Below are 23,537 nucleotides of genomic sequence, written 5' to 3'. Positions count from 1 at the left end.
GGGGTATGCATGTTACAGTGCGGCAGAGACCATCTGATAGATCTATTATATGGTCTCTGGTTGCGGTGACTGGGGTATGCATGTTACGGTGCGACAGAGACCATGTGATAGATCTATTATATGGTCTCTGGTTGCGGTGACTGGGGTATGCATGTTACGTTGCGGCAGAGACCATATGATAGAACTATTATATGGTCTCTGGTTGCGGTGACTGGGGTATGCATGTTACGTTGCGGCAGAGACCATATGATAGATCTATTATATGGTCTCTGGTTGCGGTGACTGGGGTATGCATGCTACGTTGCGGCAGAGACCATGTGATAGATCTATTATATGGTCTCTGGTTGCGGTGACTGGGGTATGCATGTTACGGTGCGGCAGAGACCATCTGATAGATCTATTATATGGTCTCTGGTTGCGGTATCTCAGTGGGATGGCATTGTAAAACTGACATACGTCTTGATAAATACAAGCAGCCACACAGACACAGACACACACACAGACACAGACACCCACATAGACACAGACATAGACACAGACACACACACACAGACACACACATAGACAGAGACAGACACACAGAGAGACAGACAGACAGACAGACACACAGAAACACACAGACAGACACACAGAGAGACAGACACACACACAGAGACAGACAGACAGACACACACACACACACAGACACACACACGCACACAGACAGACAGACACACACACAGACACACACAGTCATACACACAGACAGACACACACACACAGACAGACAGACACACACAGACAGACACACACACACATGGCTATTTAAGCGCAATTATCATAAAGCAACGTCACCCATTTCACCTTATCCCGAAAAGTGTTGACCTTATCTAGGTGGACATTGGTTTGAACACGTGACATTTGAAACCATAGCAACAGAGAGTTTGCCAAGGTTGTGACGTAGTTGACAAATCTGTACCACCAATCATCAGTGATTAGAGGGTGGCCATAGGCTCAGACGGCGTGTTTCATAGTGACAACGGTTGCCATTGTAAACAAGGAAAGACAAAACCGGAAACAAATATAATCCTATAATTGGATGCTCCTAGTCTGTTATACAGATCCTGAAACTAATATATCCAATACAGTACATTCAAGTCTATGATATTTAGCAAGTCTAGATTACTGCAGTTTCTGAAAATAAAGAAAGTCTCTTGGCTCCTTTTTATAATATTTTATAACTATGATTCAACAACTGTCTTTTTCCGTATAATATGTTAATTTCAGAGACAAGATGTGAGTACCCGGCTCCCCGTTATTGTATTGTCATGATCAGAGTAAGTTCAAGTAGAGCATGGCATGAAATAGACATATAATTTGCATATGTCATGAATGATTGGTATTCGTTAAACCATAGTGATTATCACACCATTGTTGTTACAGCTGATTCCGAACCAGGAATTAATTCTCTGAAAGTGCATTTTGTGGAAATGAACATTGTAGGTAGGTCATTCTGCAAAATTACAGAGAAATTATATATCAACCATTACACATCTTCCCGAGGCAAGTGAGTTAACTGACTTATAAAAGTCCAGTTTCCTCCCTTGCCGAACTAGGCTGGTATTATGGAGTTACATTTTGGCTGGACTAACGAGTCTATGCATAGTCCAATCAAAATCGCGCCCCGAAATCGAAATCCGGTTCGTAAAGTGTCATGCAGATTTCGGTCGACTGCAGGATTTGCAAAGCATGTGCACCGCTAACTCGTTGGCAACATATATTTTCTAAATCTTTTCATTTTTTTAATCAAGGTGCTCACGTGATTTGATGCACTTCGCGATGTAAGACTCGTATTATCACAATATAGATCTTGGTTATCAATCAGATCGCCTTGACTGGGCGCCACCGTTTTGTTTGAAGCAAATGAAAGTGATACGAGAGGTTGAATCTGATTGGTCAATAGGAGAGGCATAGAAAGGACAAAACTCGTAATAGCCACTGGTGGCGCTACGATCGAGCCCAGGAATTCCAGCCTAGTTCGGCAAGGGTGGAAACTGGACTTTTAAAGTCAGTTAACTCTCTTGCCTCGGGAAGATGACCATTACATGGTTCAAGCAGGAAACTATCAATCAAATCTGTTCTGATGCTTTCTCCATGACGGGGTGAGGTGAAATGGGGTTTAACGTCGCGTCCAAGATTATTGCACTTATATAGCGACGTGCATGTACGCGTGTGTGTTTGTGTTGCTGCTTGTACTAGTCCGGACTGATGCCGATTCATAGTGCTAGCCACTACCCACTGAGATACCATGGTACAGTTTAACATGAATACCCCACTCATTCACATTATACTGACTCCGAGCAGACAAGTCCATCTTTTAACGTCTTTTGGTATGACGCGACCGGGGATCGAACCCTGGACCTTCCGCTCTCCGGGCGGACGCTCTACCACTAGACCACGGAGGCGGTCTCTCCATGACGGAATCGTAATCAATATCAATCCCATTTATAGTATGTTTTATCGTTTTATCAGCGAAAAAAAAGATATATAGAGAGAGATTATTGTGAATACTATTTATTCCTATATATACATAAAGTGGTGCACACAGGTGTACATATCGCATATGAAAAGTTCCTTGTCTCCCTGAAGATAAGGCTGAAACATGTAGAACAATTTGTCGTGTAATTATTTTGTGAATTTCTGAATATATATTCAGTTTCATTATTTACATTTCATTTTAGCAATATTTATCATTACCTCTTCGGTTCCCGACATGGGTACAATGTGAAACCCATTTCTGGTGTCCCCGACGTGATATTGCTGGATTATTCAAAGCGGCGTAAAACCATACTCACTCACTCACTCACTAACATCACCTCGGTAATCAACATGTTGAGTTGAGGTTCATGTTTCCATCTTGTTCCATTACAGGGTACAGCAAACAGACTGAACACAGATAAGAGATAATCACTGCTATTAATATAGGTCTTCCGACCGAGGTAATAGAAAACACGTTTGTTAAACATCGTGTTGATCAATATTTCAGTTTTATCATGGCGTGTCGGCTTAATGTGGACGGAAAGCTCAACGTGACGGATGTTCTTTAGCGATTTAATGAAACGCTCGATCACTGGTATAGAGCTGCCAGACAAGAAGCATAGTCGGATCCTGGTACAAGTAAGGGACACAACTCTCAACAGCTAATTCTATTGCCTTTGACGACTAAGCCTATTTCTTGATCACAGATAAACATTGTTTTCATTCGGTTTTAATCACATTCGGTTTAATCTCATTAAAACAATGAAATGGTTACTGGGGTTTTTTCTGTCAAACATTCCCATCTTTTTTGTGGTATTTCAATGAAATAAATAATACAAACGGCAATTTTACGGCCAGGCGGTCTTTGATGCTCATGATGTCAATCACTGGCCTGTTTGGTCCAGACTCGATTGTTTGAAATAAATAATACAAACGGCAATTTTACGGCCAGGCGGTCTTTGATGCTCATGATGTCAATCACTGGCCTGTTTGGTCCAGACTCGATTGTTTACATTCCCATCTTTTTTGTGGTATTTCAAATAAAATAAATAAATAATACAAACGGCAATTTTACGGCCAGGCGGTCTCTGTATCAGTTTGATGTTGCGACCGCTTCACTTGACCCAATCCCTCACCCAATGTGTTTATTGCACCGACTATGCTTGTCGTAAAAGGCGACAAACGGGATCGAGTGGTCTGGCTCGCTGACTTGGCTGATGCATGTCATCGTATCCCCATTGCGTGGACCGATGCTCATGATGTCAATCACTGGCCTGTTTGGTCCAGACTCGATTGTTTACATTCCCATCTTTTTGTGGTATTTCAATGAAATAAATAATACAAACGGCAATTTTACGGCCAGGCGGTCTCTGTATCAGTTTGATGTTGCGACCGCTTCACTCGACCCAACCCCTCACCCAATGTGTTTATTGCACCATCTGTTGCGCGACATTCGCACATTTTGTTTCTTGTCCAAGAACCCATGACGTGATGGCGTCACAAACTTATCATCGCCATCAGTGTTGACAGTTAAAAAAAGTCGGATTTTGGTGTTTCCGAACAGGAAACAGGAAGAGCTTCGACAAGTCCACTCGCGAAAAGTATTCACTATGTCCATCAGTCGTTACACTGTCTAGCTGTTGTTACACTGTCTAGCTGTTGTTACAGTGTCTACCTGTCGTTACACTGTCTAGCTGTCGTTACACTGTCTAGCTGTTGTTACACTGTCTAGCTGTTGTTACACTGTCTAGCTGTTGTTACACTGTCTAGCTGTCGTTACCCTGTCTAGCTGTCGTTACACTGTCTACCTGTCGTTACACTGTCTAGCTGTCGTTACAGTGTCTAGCTGTTGTTACACTGTCTAGCTGTTGTTACACTGTCTAGCTGTCGTTACACTGTCTAGCTGTTGTTACACTGTCTACCTGTCGTTACACTGTCTAGCTGTCGTTACACTGTCTACCTGTCGTTACACTGTCTAGCTGTCGTTACACCGTCTACCTGTCGTTTTACAGTCTAGCTGTTGTTACACTGTCTACCTGTCGTTACACTGTCTAGCTGTCGTTACACTGTCTACCTGTCGTTACACTGTCTAGCTGTCGTTACACTGTCTACCTGTCGTTACACTGTCTCCCTGTTGTTACATTGTCTAGCTGTCGTTACAATGTCTACCTGTCGTTACACTGTCTACCTGTTGTTACACTGTCTAGCTGTCGTTACACTGTCTACCTATCGTTACACCGTCTAGCTGTCGTTACACTGTCTACCTATCGTTACAGCGTCTAGCTGTCGTTACACTATCTAGCTGTCGTTACACTGTCTACCTGTCGTTACACTGTCTAGCTGTCGTTACACTGTCTAGCTGTCGTCACAGCGTCTAGCTATCGTTACACCGTCTACCTGTCGTTACACTGTCTAGCTGTCGTTACACCGTCTACCTATCGTTACACTGTCTACCTGTCGTTACACTGTCTAGCTGTCGTTACGCTGTCTACCTGGCGTTACACTGTCTACCTGTCGTTACACTGTCTACCTGTTGTTACACTGTCTAGATGTTGTTACACTGTCTACCTGTCGTTACACTGTCTAGCTGTCGTTACACTGTCTACCTGTCGTTACACTGTCTAGCTCTCGTTACACCGTCTACCTGTCGTTACACCATCTACCTATCGTTACAGCGTCTAGCTGTCGTTACACTATCTAGCTGTCGTTACACTGTCTACCTGTCGTTACACTGTCTAGCTGTCGTTACACTGTCTAGCTGTCGTCACAGCGTCTAACTGTCGTTACAGCGTCTAGCTGTTGTTACACTGTCTAGCTGTTGTTACACTGTCTAGCTGTCGTCACAGCGTCTAACTGTCGTTACACTGTCTAGCTGTCGTTACACTGTCTAGCTGTCGTCACAGCGTCTAACTGTCGTTACAGCGTCTAGCTGTTGTTACACTGTCTACCTGTCGTTACACTGTCTAGCTGTCGTTACACTGTCTACCTGTCGTTACACTGTCTAGCTCTCGTTACACCGTCTACCTGTCGTTACACCATCTACCTATCGTTACAGCGTCTAGCTGTCGTTACACCGTCTAGCTGTCGTTACACTGTCTACCTATCGTTACACTGTCTAGCTGTCGTTACACTGTCTAGCTGTCGTCACAGCGTCTAACTGTCGTTACAGCGTCTAGCTGTTGTTACACTGTCTAGCTGTCGTTACACTGTCTACCTGTCGTTACACCGTCTACCTGTCGTTACAGAGTCTAGCTGTCGTTACACTGTCTACCTGTCGTTACAGTGTCTGAGCTCCCCTCTGTAGAAGGCTGTCCCGGAGTTCGTCAATCAGCGGCTGAGGGTCGTAGTCTTCCCCGATACCTCCGTACTTCTCCGGCAGGTGCTCGGGGCTGATCCATTCATACAGCTTCTTCAAATTGTTACCGTGAACGAAAATCTGAAGTGAAAAGAGTTATCATTGAACAAGTAATTACCCTTGCCCAGATTAAAATGCGAATACAAGGACCCTATGTGCTAGCGTGGCTATAGAATTGGACCGCCTCCGAGGTCGATCCCCGGCCGCGTCAAACCAATAGACGTTAAAAGATGGTACTTGTGGTTACCCTGCCTGGCGCTCGACATCCAGAGGCTAAAACTAGGACTGGTCAGCTCAGGGGGTCCGGTCAGACCGCCTAAGGGGTCGGGTCCTCGGGTCCTTGTTTTCCCATATTTACCTCGTCAAGAGAAATCATTCGTTTGGTTATTCCGAAATTAACTTTGAAGTTTAAGTCTATAAACCGCTCTCATTACATTACAGTAACTCAGCTGAGAACCGTGAAATGTTCGTACCAGACGCCATCTTGTTTTCTAGCAGACGAGTATTCATCACGTGACGAGTCACGTGATCGTAACTCGCACGCTTTAACATAGACTTACGACTGTTGTAGCTCTGAGGTGATCGTATCTCCCATACTTTAACATAGATTACGACTGTTGTAGCGCTGAGGTGATCGTATCTCCCATAATTTAACATCGATTACGACTGTTGTAGCCCTGGGGTAATCGTAACTGTCATACTTTAACATAGACTTACGACTGTCGTAGCGCTGAGGTGATCGTATCTCCCATACTTTAACATAGATTACGACTGTTGTAGCCCTGGGGTGATCGTAACTGTCATACTTTAACATAGACTTAAGACTGTTGTAGCGCTGGGGTGATCGTAACTGTCATACTTTAACATAGATTACGACTGTTGTAGCGCTGATGTGATCGTAACCCACATACTTTAACATAGACTTACGACTGTTGTAGAGCTCAGGTGATCGTAACTCCCATACTTTAACATAGCCTCACGACTGTTGTAGCGCTTCAGTCACCTTGTGAAAGGGTGTCCTGGTCATTATTTTTCCATCAAAATTGCAAAATTGCAAAATTATATATACATGTATTACATCCCATTTTGCCGTAAAAAGCGACTATGCTTGTCGTAAGAGGCGACTAACGGGATCGAGTGGTCTGGCCCGCTGACTTGGCTGATGCATGTCATCGTATCCCCATTGCGTGGACCGATGCTCATGATGTCAATCACGGGCCTGTTTGGTCCAGACTCGATTGTTTACAGACCGCCGTCATACAGATGGAATATTGTTGAGTGCGGCGTTTAACAAACAAAAAAACAACAACAAAAAACAAACAAACAAAAGGGGGTAGCTGGGGATGCGTACCCCGGCACTCATCTTCCCGAGGCAAGTGAGTTAACTGACTATAAAAGTGGAAACTGGACTTTTAAAGTCAGTTAACTCTCTTGCCTCGGGAAGATGCCCGGTACTTACCCTGGACGCTAATTTGTTCCTCATGAAGGGTCTTGCCAGTGCCATCACCATGCTAAAGTACCATGGCTGCCGTATAACGTGGAAGCCCTTGAACCGACCCGGGAATGCTCCCTGAAAACATTAGGTTAATTCGTTTTATGAATTGTTGTAACTAAGAGGGTTAAAGATTTAATTGGTTTTACTCAGTAATATGACTTTGTTAGGTAATACCTTGCTGTTCAACAACAACAACAACAACAATATTCCTGAATGCGGCGTTCAAGAACAAACGAACAAACAAAACAAGTTCTAACAGCAGCATGTTTAATTACATGGCATGCATTAGTGACACAGCGATCTACATCACCAGTGGACATCTTCTCGAGGCAAGAGAGTCAACTGACTATGAATAGTCCGGTTTCCACACTTCCCAAACTGGACTGTTCTTCCGGAGTTACATTTTGGCTGGACTAACGAGTCTCTGCATAGTCCAATCAAAATCGTGTAACGAACTAGACACCCGGTTCGTAAACAATATGGTCAACATGCAGATTTTGACAGACTTCAGGATTTGCAAAACATGTGTAGCGGTCAATCTGTTCATAGTTTAATCAAGGTGCTCAAGTGATTTTGATGCACTTCGTGGGGTAAGACCCTTTTTATTACAAAATAGATCAATTTTTGTTTGAAGCAAATGCAGGTGATATGAGAGGTGGAATCTGATTGGTCAATAAGACGGACATGGTAGGGACATAACTCGTAATAGCCACTGGTGGCGCTACGATCGAGGCTGGAATTTCGTCAAGGTTGGAAGCTTGACTGTTATAGGGAAGATGCCAGTAATTATCACCACCACCACCACCAACAACAACAACAACAACAAACAACAACAAATAAACACATCAGCAATAATATTGCCGAATACGGCATTCAGCAAACAAACAAACAATCAAGTTCTACCTGCAGCATATCCACAAGCTTCTTGATGTCCGACGCTTTCATCCGCATTGCTTGGGTGATGTGGTAATCTTCATACGTTTCCAGGACAACAAATCCCCGGATCTGGTTCTCCTCATTCTCAACCAGGTTCTCGAGGAGGAACAGGAAGCTCGCCAACATCTCGTCAAAAGAGAGTTTGTCGTGGTCCCACGACCCAGTGTCATAAATGATCACCACGTGGCCCTGGAACGGAGGGAAGGTTCTCTAAAGCGGTAGTCAGGAACATTACTTTGTAGACAATAAACAAGGTGACCACTTAGTTCGTTATAGCCGTGGTTTCTATTGTAACACCGTTGCATTTATTTGATACCGCCCGCCTCCGTGATCTAGTGATAGAGCGTTCACCTGGAGAGCGGAAGGTCCATTTCACCTCACCTGTTTTGATAACAGATAGGATTCCAAATCATTCAGAAATATTGAAAAGTGCAAGGGTGATGGATTTCTCCATGACGGACACCAGGGTGACTCGGGAAGAAGTCTGATATTTCATTGTTAAACTTAAGACATGATTTAATATTACTGTACATATATTTTTCTCGCGAGTGAGAAACCTCCCCTCTATACCGAAATCTGTCATTTTAAACCTAAGACCGACTCTCCAAATTATGATTGCACGGTATGATTTTGTATGTATACGGAACGTACCCGATCGAACCATAATCGTACCCTGGCCGTACCCTGGCCGTACTTTGATCGTACCCTTGCCGTACCCTGGCCGTACCTTGATCGTACCCTTGCCGTACCCTTGCCGTACCTTGATCGTACCCTGGCCGTACCATGATCGTACCCTGGCCGTAGCCATGCCGTACCCTGGACGTACCCTGGCCGTACCTTGATCGTACCCTGGCCGTACCCTGGCCGTACCTTGATCGTACCCTGGCCGTACCCTGATCGTACCCTGGCCGTAGCCATGCCGTACCCTGGCCGTACCTTGATCGTACCCTGGCCGTACCCTGGCCGTACCCTGGCCGTACCTTGATCGTACCCTGGCCGTACCCTGATCGTACCCTGGACGTACCCTGGCCGTACCCTGGCCGTACCTTGATCGTTCCCTGGCCGTACCTTGATCGTACCCTGGCCGTACCCTGGCCGTACCTTGCAGCACATTTACCTCCAAATCCCAGTCTCAAAAATTTTCCATAATTCTCAATAGAATCTGGGAAAGACGACTTTCTTTCTTCTCAAAATCTCCAAGGATTTGCTTGAATTTTGCAATTCAGAAAAGAACCAAGTTCAATTATGTCAAAACATTTGATCTTTCAACTTCGTACACTGCTATCCCCCATGACAAACTTAAGGAAAATACTTCATTCCTTGATCCATGGGAAATTTGTCACCATGTTCAGGACAATTGTCTAAAATGGAAGCAAATGGCATCTGAAGTTTACAAAGAAAACAAAATGTGAAATGTTAAGACTTCCTCATTATACCCCCACCATGTGGTGGTAACATGTAGGCATGACGTAGGCAAGACGTAGGCAAATCGTAGGCATTCCTATTGGCACAAATTGTGTTCCTCTCCTTGCTGATCTGTTTCTTAACGCTTGTGAATCGGACTTTCTACTCGGATTCACAAAATCAAAACACGGGAATTTGGCCAAGAAGCTTAACTTAAGCTTCAGCTATATCAACCCGTGGAATTTCCAAATTGACGCAGTGACAAAAATGATGTCAAATGAGGACACCAGAAATGGGTTTCACACATTGTAACCATGTACCCGGACCCGGGCCTTCGGCGTGACCAGCGAACGCTTTACCCACGAGGCCACCCCACGTGGGTGAGTGAGTGAGTGAGTGAGTATGGTTTTACGCCGCTTTTAGCAATATTCCAGCAATATCACGGCGGGGGACACCAGAAATGGGCTTCACACATTGTACCCATTTCGGGAATCGAACCCGGGTTTTCGGCGTGACCAGCGAACGCTTTACCCACGAGGCCACCCGACGTGGGTGAGTGTTACCTGTTTGTCTTTGACCGGAAGCACCCCGGGGAATGATTCCTCAAGGGCGTGACGCACCCCGTTGAAGGTCAGCTGGTCAGTGATGGACTGGTATTTCGACCTGAACTTCACATACGCTGCAGAATCAAAACATCAATATTACACAGTGAGTGAGTGAGTGAGTGGGTTGGTGGGTGAGTGGATGTGAGTGAGTGAGTGAGTGAGTGGGAGGGTGGGTGAGTGAGTGACTGGGTTGGTGGGTGGGTGGATGTGAGTGAGTGAGTGAGTGAGTGGGGTTTTAAGTCGGTTCAGCAATATAACGACACCAGAATGGTCTTCACACATTTTACCATTATTGGGAATTGAACTCGTGCCTTCGGCAAGGCGATCGAACGCTTTAACCACAGGGCTTCAGCACTGTCCTCGGGGATCCCAGTAATTGACACACGTGCCCATTTTTAGAATCGAACTACATACATAATTCCACCCATCCCTAAAATGTGTTAATGACGTCATTAATCCTGCCGGAGAGAAAATAAGGTTCTTTTTTTCTTCTTTATTTATATTTTATGTCGGCAGTTACATTTATACTGGAAACGAATAAGGGAACAGTGAAAATTATAGGAAAATAAGCTTTACTGTCAGTCTCTTCTGAAATTGCTTGCATCCAAATTCAACGCGTCAGAATCAAATGATGTGTTTGTGTGCATTGTGTCCAACGCGTATTTGGTAGACAAGGCTGGGAAACCCATGAGAGCATATCATTTTACTGTGTCATAAACATAAAATATCATAAACTGAGTGTTCCCTTATCCATGGCAGTCGTGCGTACACGATGATCAGTGTTCAAGTGGTCAAAAACCACCTCCGTGGTCTAGTGGTAGAGCGTGGTAGAGCGTCGTCCGCCCGTACCAAGAGACATTAAAAGATGGTACTTGTTGTTACCCTGTCTGGCGCTCGGCATTAAGGGGCTAAAACAAGGACTGGTCGGCTCGGAGTCAGTATACTGTGTCTGAGTGGGGTATACATGTTAAACTGCGGCATGGTATCTCAGTGAGCTAGCACTATAAATCGGCATCAGTCCGGACTAGTACAAGCAGCCACACACGTACATGCACGTCGCTATATAAGTGCAATAATCTTGGACGCGACGTTAAACCCCATTTCACCTCACCTCACCTCAAGTGGTCAAATGGGTTCTGTATTACCCGCGGGCAAGGTGTGTTTGCAGTACTGTTTACAACGTTAGTCCTCAACAGAAAGAAGCGCACTTATCCTCATAGTAGTTTCATATGCATGCCCCGATCTCCGTGGACTTGCTGATGACAATCATGTGATTGTGTGTAGGGGTGGTTTGCTCCACAATATCCCAGCTATATGACGACGGCCTGTAAAGAATACATTCTGGACCAGACATTCCAGTGATTGATAATTTGACCACCGAGCTGACCAAGTCACCGTTTTCTGACCAACTGACCTATGCCTTGCCTCATACGACCAGCATAGGTTGGTGGGGCCCATCGCTAACCCGGAACTGGTTGAGTGGTGGGTAGGGAGGGGTCGAAGATAGGGGTAGGACTCGACTCTCTTCTTGTCCCTAGTTTGGGTAGATATATTGGGAGATGTTTATTTGATTGTTTGATGAAGGCGGTCTGTATTTAATCGAGTTTGGACCAGACAACAAATTGGTGTGAATGTTCGTGCGTGCGCGCTTCACATTTTCTCTTCTCGTTTTGATAGAGAAATATCGTTCAGCGAATTACGGATATATTGTAGCTATCAATGACCTGGTGGCAATATACAGAGTCCACATATCAAAGGTTAACATCGGTATGACTATCCATAGTAGAGGTAGAGACTATCCATAGTAGAGGTAGATGAGCTGAAATAGTGTCGCAGTACTATTCGATGGCATCCCAAAACACGTGATCACACTATCGACCATTGTTTACGTGTTCCCGGACAGATACAAATTGTGCATGATTTTTTACGGTCCAATGCCACTCATAATTATTCCATATTATTATATTTCCCTTTATATCAATCTATTACACTCAATGGGGCGGTCGGGTAGCTTAGAGTTAAAGCGTTCGCTCGTCACGCCGACGACCCGTGTTCGATTCCCGTCATGGGTACAATGTGTGAAACCCGTTTCTATTGTCCCCCGACGTGATATTGCTGGAATATTGCTAAAAGCGGCGTAAAACCATATTCATTCACTCACTCACTATGTCACTCTATGTCACTCTATCAAACATTGGTCTGCATGTGACTGACCCAATGCTGGGATATAGATGTTAAAGTGTTGTCATCTGTGTTGTTCGTGGATTTTACACATCGACCTTCGTCAGTCTTCCCACATCAACCTTACACGCCTCCATAAAACTTAAATAGAGTTCAACATGGCCACAACCCCAAGGAACTCACTCACTTAAAAATCAAGGGGACGGCGTGGATTGTTGCTCACAATTTCGATCACTGGATAGGCGCGAATATTTACTGGGCGCCGTCGTATAGCTGATATATTTTTGAGTGCGGCGTTAAATAAGAAACATAACAGAAACTTAAATATAAACTTACAACAGAACCTTAAATAAAAAATAAATAGCGTGTAGCTTTATTACCTTCCATCATGTCATACGTCTTCTTCACGTCAAACTTCTTCGTCCGGAGGAACCTCATTAAATATTTGTCCTCCTTTCCCCCAAAGTACTCCGACACAGCGTCCCCCTTCTCCGTGTCATCCTCATCCGTCAGCATCTTCCTCAGTTCCAGCATCTTCTCACTTCGAACAGAATCTGTCTCATTCAGTTCCAACTCGGCCTTCTCCTTCAAGGCTTGAGACAATTCCCCACACGGTGACAGGATCTCGCGGTAGAACTCTCGCTTCTCTTCCAAAGACTTTGTAGGCACGGAGATGTGACGCTGGAGGGCCGTCGGTGAGGGTTCATTCTCTACGGGCAGGGGTTGACCGTTCTCTATAGGATTATACTCCTCTCCATTTGGAACAGAATTGGAGGAATCTGTAGGACGAGGGTCTGTCGTTTCTGTGACGGTTGTTTCGGTACCTGGTTGATTGTTTGGGTCTTCTATTTGTTGTTCATCTGGTGGAGGGTTAGAGGTTACTTCCGGTGATGGATGAGTGGTTACTTCCGGTGTGGGATTTGAGGTTACTTCCGGGGTTGGATTAGAGGTTACTTCCGGTGTGGGGTTAGAGGTTACTTCCGGTGTGGGATTAGAGGTTACTTCCGGTTTGCGATTGGAAGCTTCCTCTGTTGGGATGGTATCGTCCTCTTGCTTTGCTGGGTTTGGAGTACCCTCTGGGACGGGAATACTGTTTTCTTTTGGGTTTGGTCCCGTAGTGTTTGTTCTGGTGTCTGGTTCACTCATTTTCATCGACGAATGGTACTCTGCCCACAAAGAGTCCCTTCACTGTTCAAAATACAGCAATTATTTGATTATTGATTTAGTTAATTTGTGTTAATCGAATACATCATATAGATGCCTGAACGGTGAGTGAGTGAGTGAGTGAGTGAGTGAGTGGGTGTTGGTTGAGTGAGTGAGTGAGTGAGTGAGTGAGAGTGAATGGGTGGGTGAGTGGGTGAGTGAGTGAGTGAGGTCTTTGAAGCGTAACACTTTAGTGAAACACATGGCACAGGTATTGTTCTTACAAACAAAAAGCATAATAAGATCAAATATGGGGTTCGAACTCACGATGATAAAATGAATGAGCGAGTATTGTTTGTCTGTTAGTTTGTTGTTCTACGCTGCAATCATCAATATTCCCGCCATATGACGGCGGTCTGAAAATAATCGAGGCTAGACATCATGAGCATCAATCTACGCAATTGAGATGCGATGACATGCATCAACCAAGTCAGTGAGCCTGGCCACCCGATCCATTTAGTCACCTCATACGACAAGCATGGGTTGCTGGGCAGCTATTTTCTTACCCGGAAATCCGGATTAGACTAGGTCTTCAGCAACCCATGCTTGACATAAAAGGCGACTATGCTCGTCGTAAGAGGCGACTAACGGGATCGGTATCAGGCTCACTGATTTAGTTGATGCATGTCATCGTATCCCAATTGCGTGGATTGATGCCCATTATGTCAATGACTGGATTGTCTGGTCCAGACTCGATTATTTACAGACCCATATAGCTTGAATATTGCAGATTGTGGCGTTAAACAATAAACAAACAAACAAACAAATCTTACCCGGAACCTAAGTCGGATAGGAAACGCGAGGACCATTTGGAGTGTCATAAAATACCTTAAGCGGAGCAGTCAGTGAAACGAGTTCAACGTCGTGTGTGATGGCTGAGGGTTTGACTTACATGTGCTGTCGATTTATGACCATAACAGAGTTGTGGGTTAAATATGAGTGCGTTGATCAGTATTCGGAGTTTATTGCTGACTCATCACAGCAAAGTATACCAAGCACTGGCTTAACTCGTTGAACTCTTTAATAGGAAAAAATAGATTCCTTTTATAAGTATTGGCGGCCATTCGGACAAAAGAAAAGGACAAAATTACGCAATAATAGTCAAATGTTACGAATAAAGAATGAAAATAACACCAAAAACACCACGTTCATCGTTGGCAATAAAGAACACCAGAGAGCGCTGCAATTTGTAATATGTTCCGAGTTTATCGGCTTTTTCCGCAGAGTATATGATAAATGTATGCTGAAGTGCTGAATGTGTTACGTCACTCTGGTCGTGACGTCAAGCTGTATTTTGTTTGACTATCCGGAGGTCACTGTTATTTTTATCTGTAAGATATTGATAAATGAAAAAAAAAAATCAATAAAATTGTTATAAAAAATAATTAATTTTGAAAAGTGATATCTCAGTCAGAAACTACTGAAACTCTTAGATATGGGGCGGTGGGGTAGCCTAGTGGCCATGTCGAAGACCCGGGTTCGATTCCCCTCATAAGTACAATGTGTGAAGACCATTTCTGGTGTCCCTGACCGTGGTCTTGCTGGAATATTGCTAACAGCGGCGTAAATCTATACTCACTCACTCTTATAAGCTATGTTTTACAGGAACATAATTTTACTTGATATATACAGGGTACTTTCTAACACGCAGACAAATCTTTTTTCTTTTTTTTAAAAGACCAAATATTTATCTATCAGAATAGACAGTTGTGTAATATGTTATAGATATATACGCAATCTGACCTTGCTTGTGTATGGGAAGCTACTGATGCGGTTACTACATCCCGTTACTATGACGACCAGTAGTCAAGAGGAATGAGTAGACTAGCGAGTGATAAGACTTGATATAGGCTGCCTGGACATGTATATAGCCTCGCCGCTATCTACTATACTTCAACATTGACGTTATCGTGTTTCAGATATGCATTCAAGCAACAGCTGGTGGACATTGATCTTCCGATAACGCTGTAATAACAATGAGATAACTTGCAGGCTGCAGAATGAATAAATAAATATACGAACGAACGAGCGAATGAGTGAGTGACAATGGTTTTACGCCGCTTTTAGCAATATTCCAGAAATATCACGGCGGGGACACCAGAAATGGGCTTCACACATTGTACCCATGTCGGGAATCGAGCCCGGGTCTTCAACGTGACAAGCGAACGCTTTAACCACTAGGCTACCCGAACGATCGAATGAATGAATAATAATTACGAAATAAATAAATAAATAAATGAATGAATGAATGGACGAACGAACGAATGAAAAATAAATAATTAAATGAATGAATGAATGAATAAATGAATAAATAAATAAATAAATAATTAAATAAATAAATAAATAAATTTAAAAAAATGAATAAATGAATTAATCAGTGGGGCTTAGTTGATATCATGTCGGGAATCGAACACGGGTCTTCGACGTGACAAGCGAACGCTTTAACCACTAGGCTACCCGAACGATCGAATGAATGATTAATAATTACGAAATAAATAAATAAATAAATGAATGAATGAATGGACGAACGAACGAATGAAAAATAAATAATTAAATGAATGAATGAATGAATGAATAAATGAATAAATAAATAAATAAATAAATAAATGAATTAATCAGTGGGGCTTAGTTGATATCATGTCGGGAATCGAACACGGGTCTTTGATGTGACAAGCGAACGCTTTAACCACTAGGCTACCCGAACGATCGAATGAATGATTAATAATTACGAAATAAATAAATAAATAAATGAATGAATGAATGGACGAACGAACGAATGAAAAATAAATAATTAAATGAATGAATGAATGAATGAATAAATAAATAAATAAATAAATAAATTTAAAAAAATGAATAAATGAATTAATCAGTGGGGCTTAGTTGATATCATGTCGGGAATCGAACACGGGTCTTCGACGTAACAAGCGAACGCTTTAACCACTAGGCTACCCGAACGATCGAATGAATGATTAATAATTACGAAATAAATAGATAAATAAATAAATATATAAATGAATGAATGAATGAATGAATGAATGAATGAATGAATGAATGAATAAATGAATTATTCAGTGGGGCTTAGTTAATATAAGCTGCTATCTATCAGGTACAGACTAACAGTGGGTACGGTACTTCATGTACAGCATGGCGACCTACCCATGAAACGTTGTTTAGTGTGCACCCCGTGTCTTACAATGGACTTGACATATTTTCCTGCAACACGTTTTCCTTGTTTATTTCAGTGGGCGCAGCCGTATACATTATACAGCATGGGCGTAAACAAGTCGTGGTGCGAATGCGTGACGCGTATGGCGTGGATCTTCCCCATTAATCAATCACCCAAGGCTGTTTCGTGCAGTGTTGTGTTATTGTAAACCGTATGCCTCCTTGATATTGCAAACCATATTTAATCATTTACGACAATGCGTTGATATGATGACATGTATCTGTGGTCGTCTTTGCAAACAATGAAAACATTAAACAATTGGCCTGAACTAGCCAAGAAATGTAATACCCAGTGTCATAGTAGATCGATGCTCATGATGTCAGTCATTGGTTTGCCTGGTCCAGACTCGAGTTCAAATTTTACATCGCGGTGGCAATATTACGGCCATAACGCAAGGATAATACTTGACTTTTCTTGTCACATGTTTTTCTCAAAGAGTAACCCGCAAAGTTGATCTTTTCATTGTTCCATTTACTATGTATTTTCTTGAATAAATTTTATCATATTTATCTGAAAACCTTAATTTCATTGAGGCAGATTGAATACATGGAGGTCTTCAGCAACCCATTCTTGCCATAAAAGGCGACTATGCTTGTCGTAATGCGTTATAATCTATAACAGATACTTATACACAAGCATACCTTGATGATATTTTTTCACCTTTGCTGTAGGATTTACGGTAATTCGTCTAAATGTGCAGGGACGAACACAGGCTATTAATAATAGTATTATGTGTGGTATAAAAGAGCGTGTCCTTGAATGAACAACACATGTCAGTCGTCATGGATCAACACTTCTATATTTGGCTGAACTGGTTCACGTTATGAATGTGGTAACGGTGCTTTATAATGGCAATGCTCACAGCTTACTCTCTCATTGACAGCCATTCAGCGGCCATGACAGGCGCTTCACAAATCGTGGGATTGGTTCAAGGTCGTCTTAAATTGTTAACACGTAATTTCCGATCTTGAAAATGTCAAACTGACCTAGCTCTGTAAACTCCCTCCTACATATTGGTCTTTATGGCAGTCACCTTAGGTCTGACAAGGATGTATAAACATGCCTACGACAGTTCTACGGAGACCTCTTAGGGCCACATGCTTTTTTATTTTTTTCTTGATATTTGCGGATGAAATGTTAAAATAATACATAAGTTGAAATTCAAGACAATGATCATGAAATTTCAAGATAATAAGGTGACATTTTGTCACCGCTACCACTACTTCATAACTTGCCGTCACCATTGTACATGTTCACTATATAAATGCATTTCGATTCTGTTCCGGCTTATTATCTTGAAATTTCAAGATAAGTTGAAATTTCAAGTAATTATCTTGAAATGTAAAGACATTAACCTGAAATATCAAGAAAGTGTCATGAAATTGCAATATAATAAGTGGGAATATCAAGTTAATATCCTGAAATAATAAGACAAAAATTTAAAAAAGGAAATGACCCTTAAAGGCTTCCGTACTGTTCTCATATTTCAGAATAACGTTCAGAGTAACTTCCGAATATGTTTTAATTCTGAGAATGTTTATCACTTCGGCCCCAGTTTCACAAAGTTATTTAGCACAATGAGTGTTGCAAGTTAATTTAACATAGACTGAAGTTGGTAGTATAATACTAAGAGCGTTACCAGGGTCCCAGGACGAAAATAGGCTAGTGTAAGTAAGAGCATTAATTAGCGGTGATGTGAGGTGAGGTGAAATGGGGTTTGACGCCGCGTTCAAGGTAACTGCACTTAAAAAGAATAGCTGTACCGTAAATGGTATACTAGGTGAGGTGAAATGGGGTTTAACGTCGCGATTATTGCATGTATGCAACGTGTGTGTGCGCGCGCGCGTGTGTGTGAGAATTGAGCTGAGCACACACACACGCACGCACGCACGCACACACACTCGCTCTCTCTCTCTCTCTCTCTCTCACACACACACACACACACACACACACACACACGTTGCATGCAGAAATCGTGACGTTAAACCCCATTTCACCTCGCCTATTTGAACATTTACGGTACAGCAAATTCCCAGTCCTGTTCCACGCTAATGCAGCAAGGAAGTCAAACACGGACGACAGCAAAAGGATTGATATGAATCGCTGAGGATTACACTTGCTATACATACATGGATCGGACACCATCCCAATCAAATCGTGGAAGCAACATACTCACATATATATATATAACCCTTGATGCACCTCGCCCGGACTCACATACTCGAAGTCTCAGGCCTTGATCGTGTCACAACACGGAACTATCAGCTTTCGACAATACTAAGCCTATACTTTGATCGTACCACGTGACAACTCACAGTATCATTTGCTAGGCGAGCGAGATAAAAAGTATTAATATACCTGCGTCATGATCACTATATAGTGAGAAGCCTGTTTGATTGATTCACGTTTTATGCGTATGCGGGAATGATTGACGTCAACATCAATCAATTGATGTTAGCATCAATCAGATGGGTTATGATTTTGCGTGAAATCTGTGAATATGCTTTCAGCCAGTGTGTTTTGTTTTTTGCGTTTGTCATGCAGACGTACCAGTGTAGATGAAAAATGCTATACCGCGTCCTTCATTACAGGGGTGGGTGGGGTCAGAGGGATTCACTGATGGGGGAGGGGGGGGGGGGGGGGGGGGGTGTTCGGGGGCGGGGTCATCCCCACAATATGCAGTCTCTAGTCTTTAGGGGAGGGTCATAACGAATAGTGCCCATATTTGGGGAGGGTAGTGTCAAAATGAACATTTTATATTAAAATATAAAGTGTTTTGCATCTTGTGTTTTTGGGAGGGTTATGAAAAAATGTCCAAATGCGACAAGCATTGGGGAAGGGTAATTATTTTCAGTACACACAGTAGCGCATAAAAATAACAATAAAAGTGAACTCTTTAATTAATTTAATTATTGAATAACAAGAATGTCTTTATAGCGTTCACAAAGTCTTGGAGTAAACTATGTGTATTTTTTCAAACTATAAAGGGCCAAGACATTAAGCAAGTACAACTAACTACCTCAGTGAGGCAGAATTAACCGTGGGAATTCTGGGGAAGAATAAAGGTCCCCAGCAACCTCTGCTTGTCGTAAGAGGCGACTAAATGGATTGGGTAGTCAGGTTCGGTGATTTGGTTCATTATAAGTCACCAAGTCCTAATTGTGTGACGATCCGGGTAGAATAGGTCTTCAGCAACCCATGCTTTCCGCAAAAGGCGACCATGCTTGTCGTAAGAGGAAACTAACGGATCATTTAGTCAGGCTACGGAGGCGGTTGTAAGATCAGGAGATGAGGCTCCTTGACTTGGTTGTTGTATGTCAGCGTATCCCAATTGCCTAGATCGATGCTCATGATGTCAGTCACTGGGTTGTCTGGTCCAAATTCGATTATTTACAGACCAACATCTGATTTTAATGAAATTGTGCCTGTTTTTATTTTTTCAGTGATCCATTCATCTCATTTTCACCACTATTTTGCCTTTATGGCCATTGGAATTTGTTTCGGTGGATAATCGAGACTGGTTATTCTCAGGCGTTGGCCCTTTATATTCATAATGTCTAGTGTCTCTCAGTCAGGAATGTCAGTATGTTTGTGTGCAGTGACGTGCTACGAGAAAGTGAGTGAAAGAATGTTATTTTACCCCGCAGTCAGCAATACTTCAGTTGTATCACAGAGGTCTCTACATAATCCAGTTTTGGTCAGGAAAACAAATGGTTGACATCATGAGCAATAATCCACGCCCACTGGATGTTCATCGCATCAGTGGTGTACGGGTGGCCCAAACGTCTGAGGGATGCAAGTCGCTGTGCTGGGCCCGCATCACTTTAGCCTTTCCGTCACGTTGAGATGTAACTGACATACTTTTCAACGTTGCGCCAAATCACTCACTCACTCACGCATGCACGCACACACACACGCACGCACCCACCACCACCACTCACTCACTCAGACCGCCTCCGTGGTCTAGTGGGAGAGCGTCCGCCCGCAGAGCGGAAGGTCCGGGGTTCGAGCCCAACCGGGTCATACCAAAACACGTTAAAAGATGGTACTTGTTGTTACCCTTTCTGGCGCTCGGCATTAAGGGGCTAAAACAAGGACTGGTCGGCTCGGAGTCAGTATACTGTGTCTGAGTGGGGTATTCATGTTAAACTGCGGCATGGTATCTCAGTGGGCTAGCACTATAAATTGGCATCAGTCCGGACTTGTACAAAGCAGCCACATACACACACACGTGCATGCACGTCGCTATATAAGTGCAATATTCTTGGACGCGACGTTAAGCTCAATTTCACCTCACCTCACCTCACCTCACCTCACCTCACCTCACCTCACTCACTCACGTTCCATGGTGGCTAAACATGAAATAAACAAAGTGCTAATGACTATTATAGTTGTCTTTTGGACCTAAGTTTGTTTCGGGGACTGTGTTTAGCCTAAAAACATTTGATAACGTTGGTGATTGTTTTCGTCAAATCCAATTTTCAAGTGTACACTGTCTTTCGCCTGGAAGTTTCTAAAAATCCATATATAAAATTACAGATAAATAAGATAAATATCTCATGTTCCAGCTATATGACGTCCCTAAATAATCGAGATTGGACCAGACAATCCAGTGATTGACATCATGTGCATCGATCCACGCTATTGGGATACGATGACATGAATCAACTAAGTTGTCGAGCCTGACCACCCGATTCCGTTAGTCGCCTCTTACGACAAGCACAGTCGCCTTTTACGGCAAGCATGGGTTGCTGAAGACCTATTCTACCCCGGATCATCACGGGTCTAATATCTCATTGTTTTGCAGGGCCCGCGAAACGCATTGAAAGAATTTTCATTTTGGCTTCAGGATATTTTCGTAGGGCTGGACTTTGCCTGTGGTTCGTGACGTTTAGAGAAGCAAACATAAAATCAGAACATCATCGCTGAAGCTGGGCTGTTGTCGTTTGTTGTCAGACTTGACTGGGCTTCTGTCTACCGATACCAGTGGTAAAGTAATAAACGCCGAGCTTGATGCGGCAAAGAGTGGAACCAGTTTATTTTAACGCTTTTCAGTCTTTACCTTTCATTGGAAGAAACCTCAATGTTTCAACCAATCCATATAATTATACTAAATACAATACCATCATAGTGAGCTCAAATGTGATTGGCTTCTTTGTTTACGTCAACCAATCACCGGTAGCAACACAACGCTCACTCGTTTTTAGTCAAGATCAAGCAAGATGGTGCTCGGACAGGCTGTACGTTCGTTTGCGAGGAAGTTTTCCACCAGTACAGTGGCTAGAAGCCAACACTGGCAACAAGAAGGCGTTCCCGGAGCGGTAATTCATTTAAAAAACAAATCAGTAAAAAATACGGGGAAATTTCGTTCGAATAACTCTTATTTCTGTGTATTTATGTAAGCGGCGATTCTTGTCCTTGAAGGTCACGACATGTGATGATATGCCGGCTCGGGCCATGTTCAGATCTCGTATATGTCTTCTTTGCGTGTAGTTTCGTTTATGCTTAATGCGATAAATACCATTACTGGCTGTAGTGATAATCGGGTATTTTTCCAGCATTGCAGATATAATTCTGGGAAGGGCCCCTGGGCTTTTGGCCCATTGAATTGTTCGAAATTTCCCTCTAATGGGCCCACATAAGAAAATTACAGGAATGATCTCTGACATTGAAATCCCGCGAGTGATTGACTGTATCCATAGGAACGAACACGGCATTGATGAGAACACATTGATCACACCACTGTTCCTGTAATCACCATCATTTTAAGTTGCTTGCCTTACAAATTCAAACATAATTTTTTTTTAAAAAGTTTACGGTGTATAATGTGACAAATTCTATACTAACCCTACATCTCGCTTATTGTGACGGGGGGAGTGGGGAGGAGATATTTTCCTTTTCCCGGTCACGAGATGCGAGAAACATATTTCATGGGACACATGGAATATCCTATTTACTTTTTGTGTGTTAAATCAAGTTATTTCATTACAAATAATTCGTTACAAAACTTTGAAACGTAAATTCTCACTAACTAATACGCATGGACGGTTCACCACCCCTAGTATTTGCAACTAGAAAAGTAGTTTCGTGTTTGCAAAAATCTTATAAAATATAAACAAAAGTAACATAAAATATTTAGGGTCCCGAAAGTTCTGTATCATACATATAGATATGATTTTATACAAAATCAACTTTAACAAATAATATATGAAAACTACGAGACCGCTGTAGGGAGCAAAAGAATACACGCTTGTCAAGTAACAAACATGGCGCTTTGCAAAACAAACAGTCTCGATTGACAAGTTAGGTGAGAAATTTACAGTTTATAACAAAAATATTTCGAGAGAATAACAAACGTCATGAAGCGATATTAACTTCATAAATGACCATCTGTCATTATTTTGCCTTGTGAATGACGAACAAACTGAAAAAAGAAGTCAACACTTTGAGTACGGGCCAGACACGATAAAGGGAGACAATTTGAGGGCAGGTTTATCAAGCGTTATATTAACTGCAGTGAAATATCAAGCGTTATGTTCGATGCAGTGAAATATCAAGCGTTATGTTAACTGCAGTGAAATATCAAGTGTTATGTTCACTGCAGTGAAATATCAA

General features: G+C 42.7%; 1 protein-coding gene across 1 annotated transcript; it reads right to left on the bottom strand.

Moving 5' to 3' along the window:
• Positions 1-5,701: 5,701 nt before the first annotated feature.
• On the bottom strand, positions 5,702-13,675 carry LOC139460751 (retinaldehyde-binding protein 1-like). Its single transcript, XM_071242222.1, has 5 exons — positions 12,874-13,675; positions 10,271-10,386; positions 8,271-8,492; positions 7,332-7,442; positions 5,702-5,953 (listed from the first exon to the last, which is right to left on the bottom strand). The coding sequence occupies exons 1-5, from the start codon at positions 13,643-13,645 to the stop codon at positions 5,795-5,797; spliced, it is 1,380 nt and encodes a 459-aa protein (XP_071098323.1). The 5' UTR covers positions 13,646-13,675; the 3' UTR covers positions 5,702-5,794.
• Between the last annotated feature and the right edge of the window lie 9,862 nt (positions 13,676-23,537).

Source organism: Haliotis cracherodii, unplaced genomic scaffold (genome assembly GCF_022045235.1).
Source record: "Haliotis cracherodii isolate W230 unplaced genomic scaffold, xgHalCrac1.p SCAF_14, whole genome shotgun sequence".
In the NCBI taxonomy this organism is placed as follows: Eukaryota; Metazoa; Mollusca; class Gastropoda; order Lepetellida; family Haliotidae; genus Haliotis; species Haliotis cracherodii.
Note: the sequence above shows the minus strand (reverse complement) of the source record. Positions and strands in the feature narration are given on the sequence as shown.

Coding starts and splice junctions, on each gene's coding strand:
- LOC139460751 (XM_071242222.1), bottom strand. CDS start 13,645: ATGAAAATGAGTGAACCAGACACCAGAACAAACACTACGGGACCAAAC. Junction 10,387..12,873: donor GACGTATGACATGATGGAAG/GTAATAAAGCTA, acceptor TTGATTCTGCAG/CGTATGTGAAGTTCAGGTCG. Junction 5,954..7,331: donor GGAACAAATTAGCGTCCAGG/GTAAGTACCGGG, acceptor TTTTCACTTCAG/ATTTTCGTTCACGGTAACAA.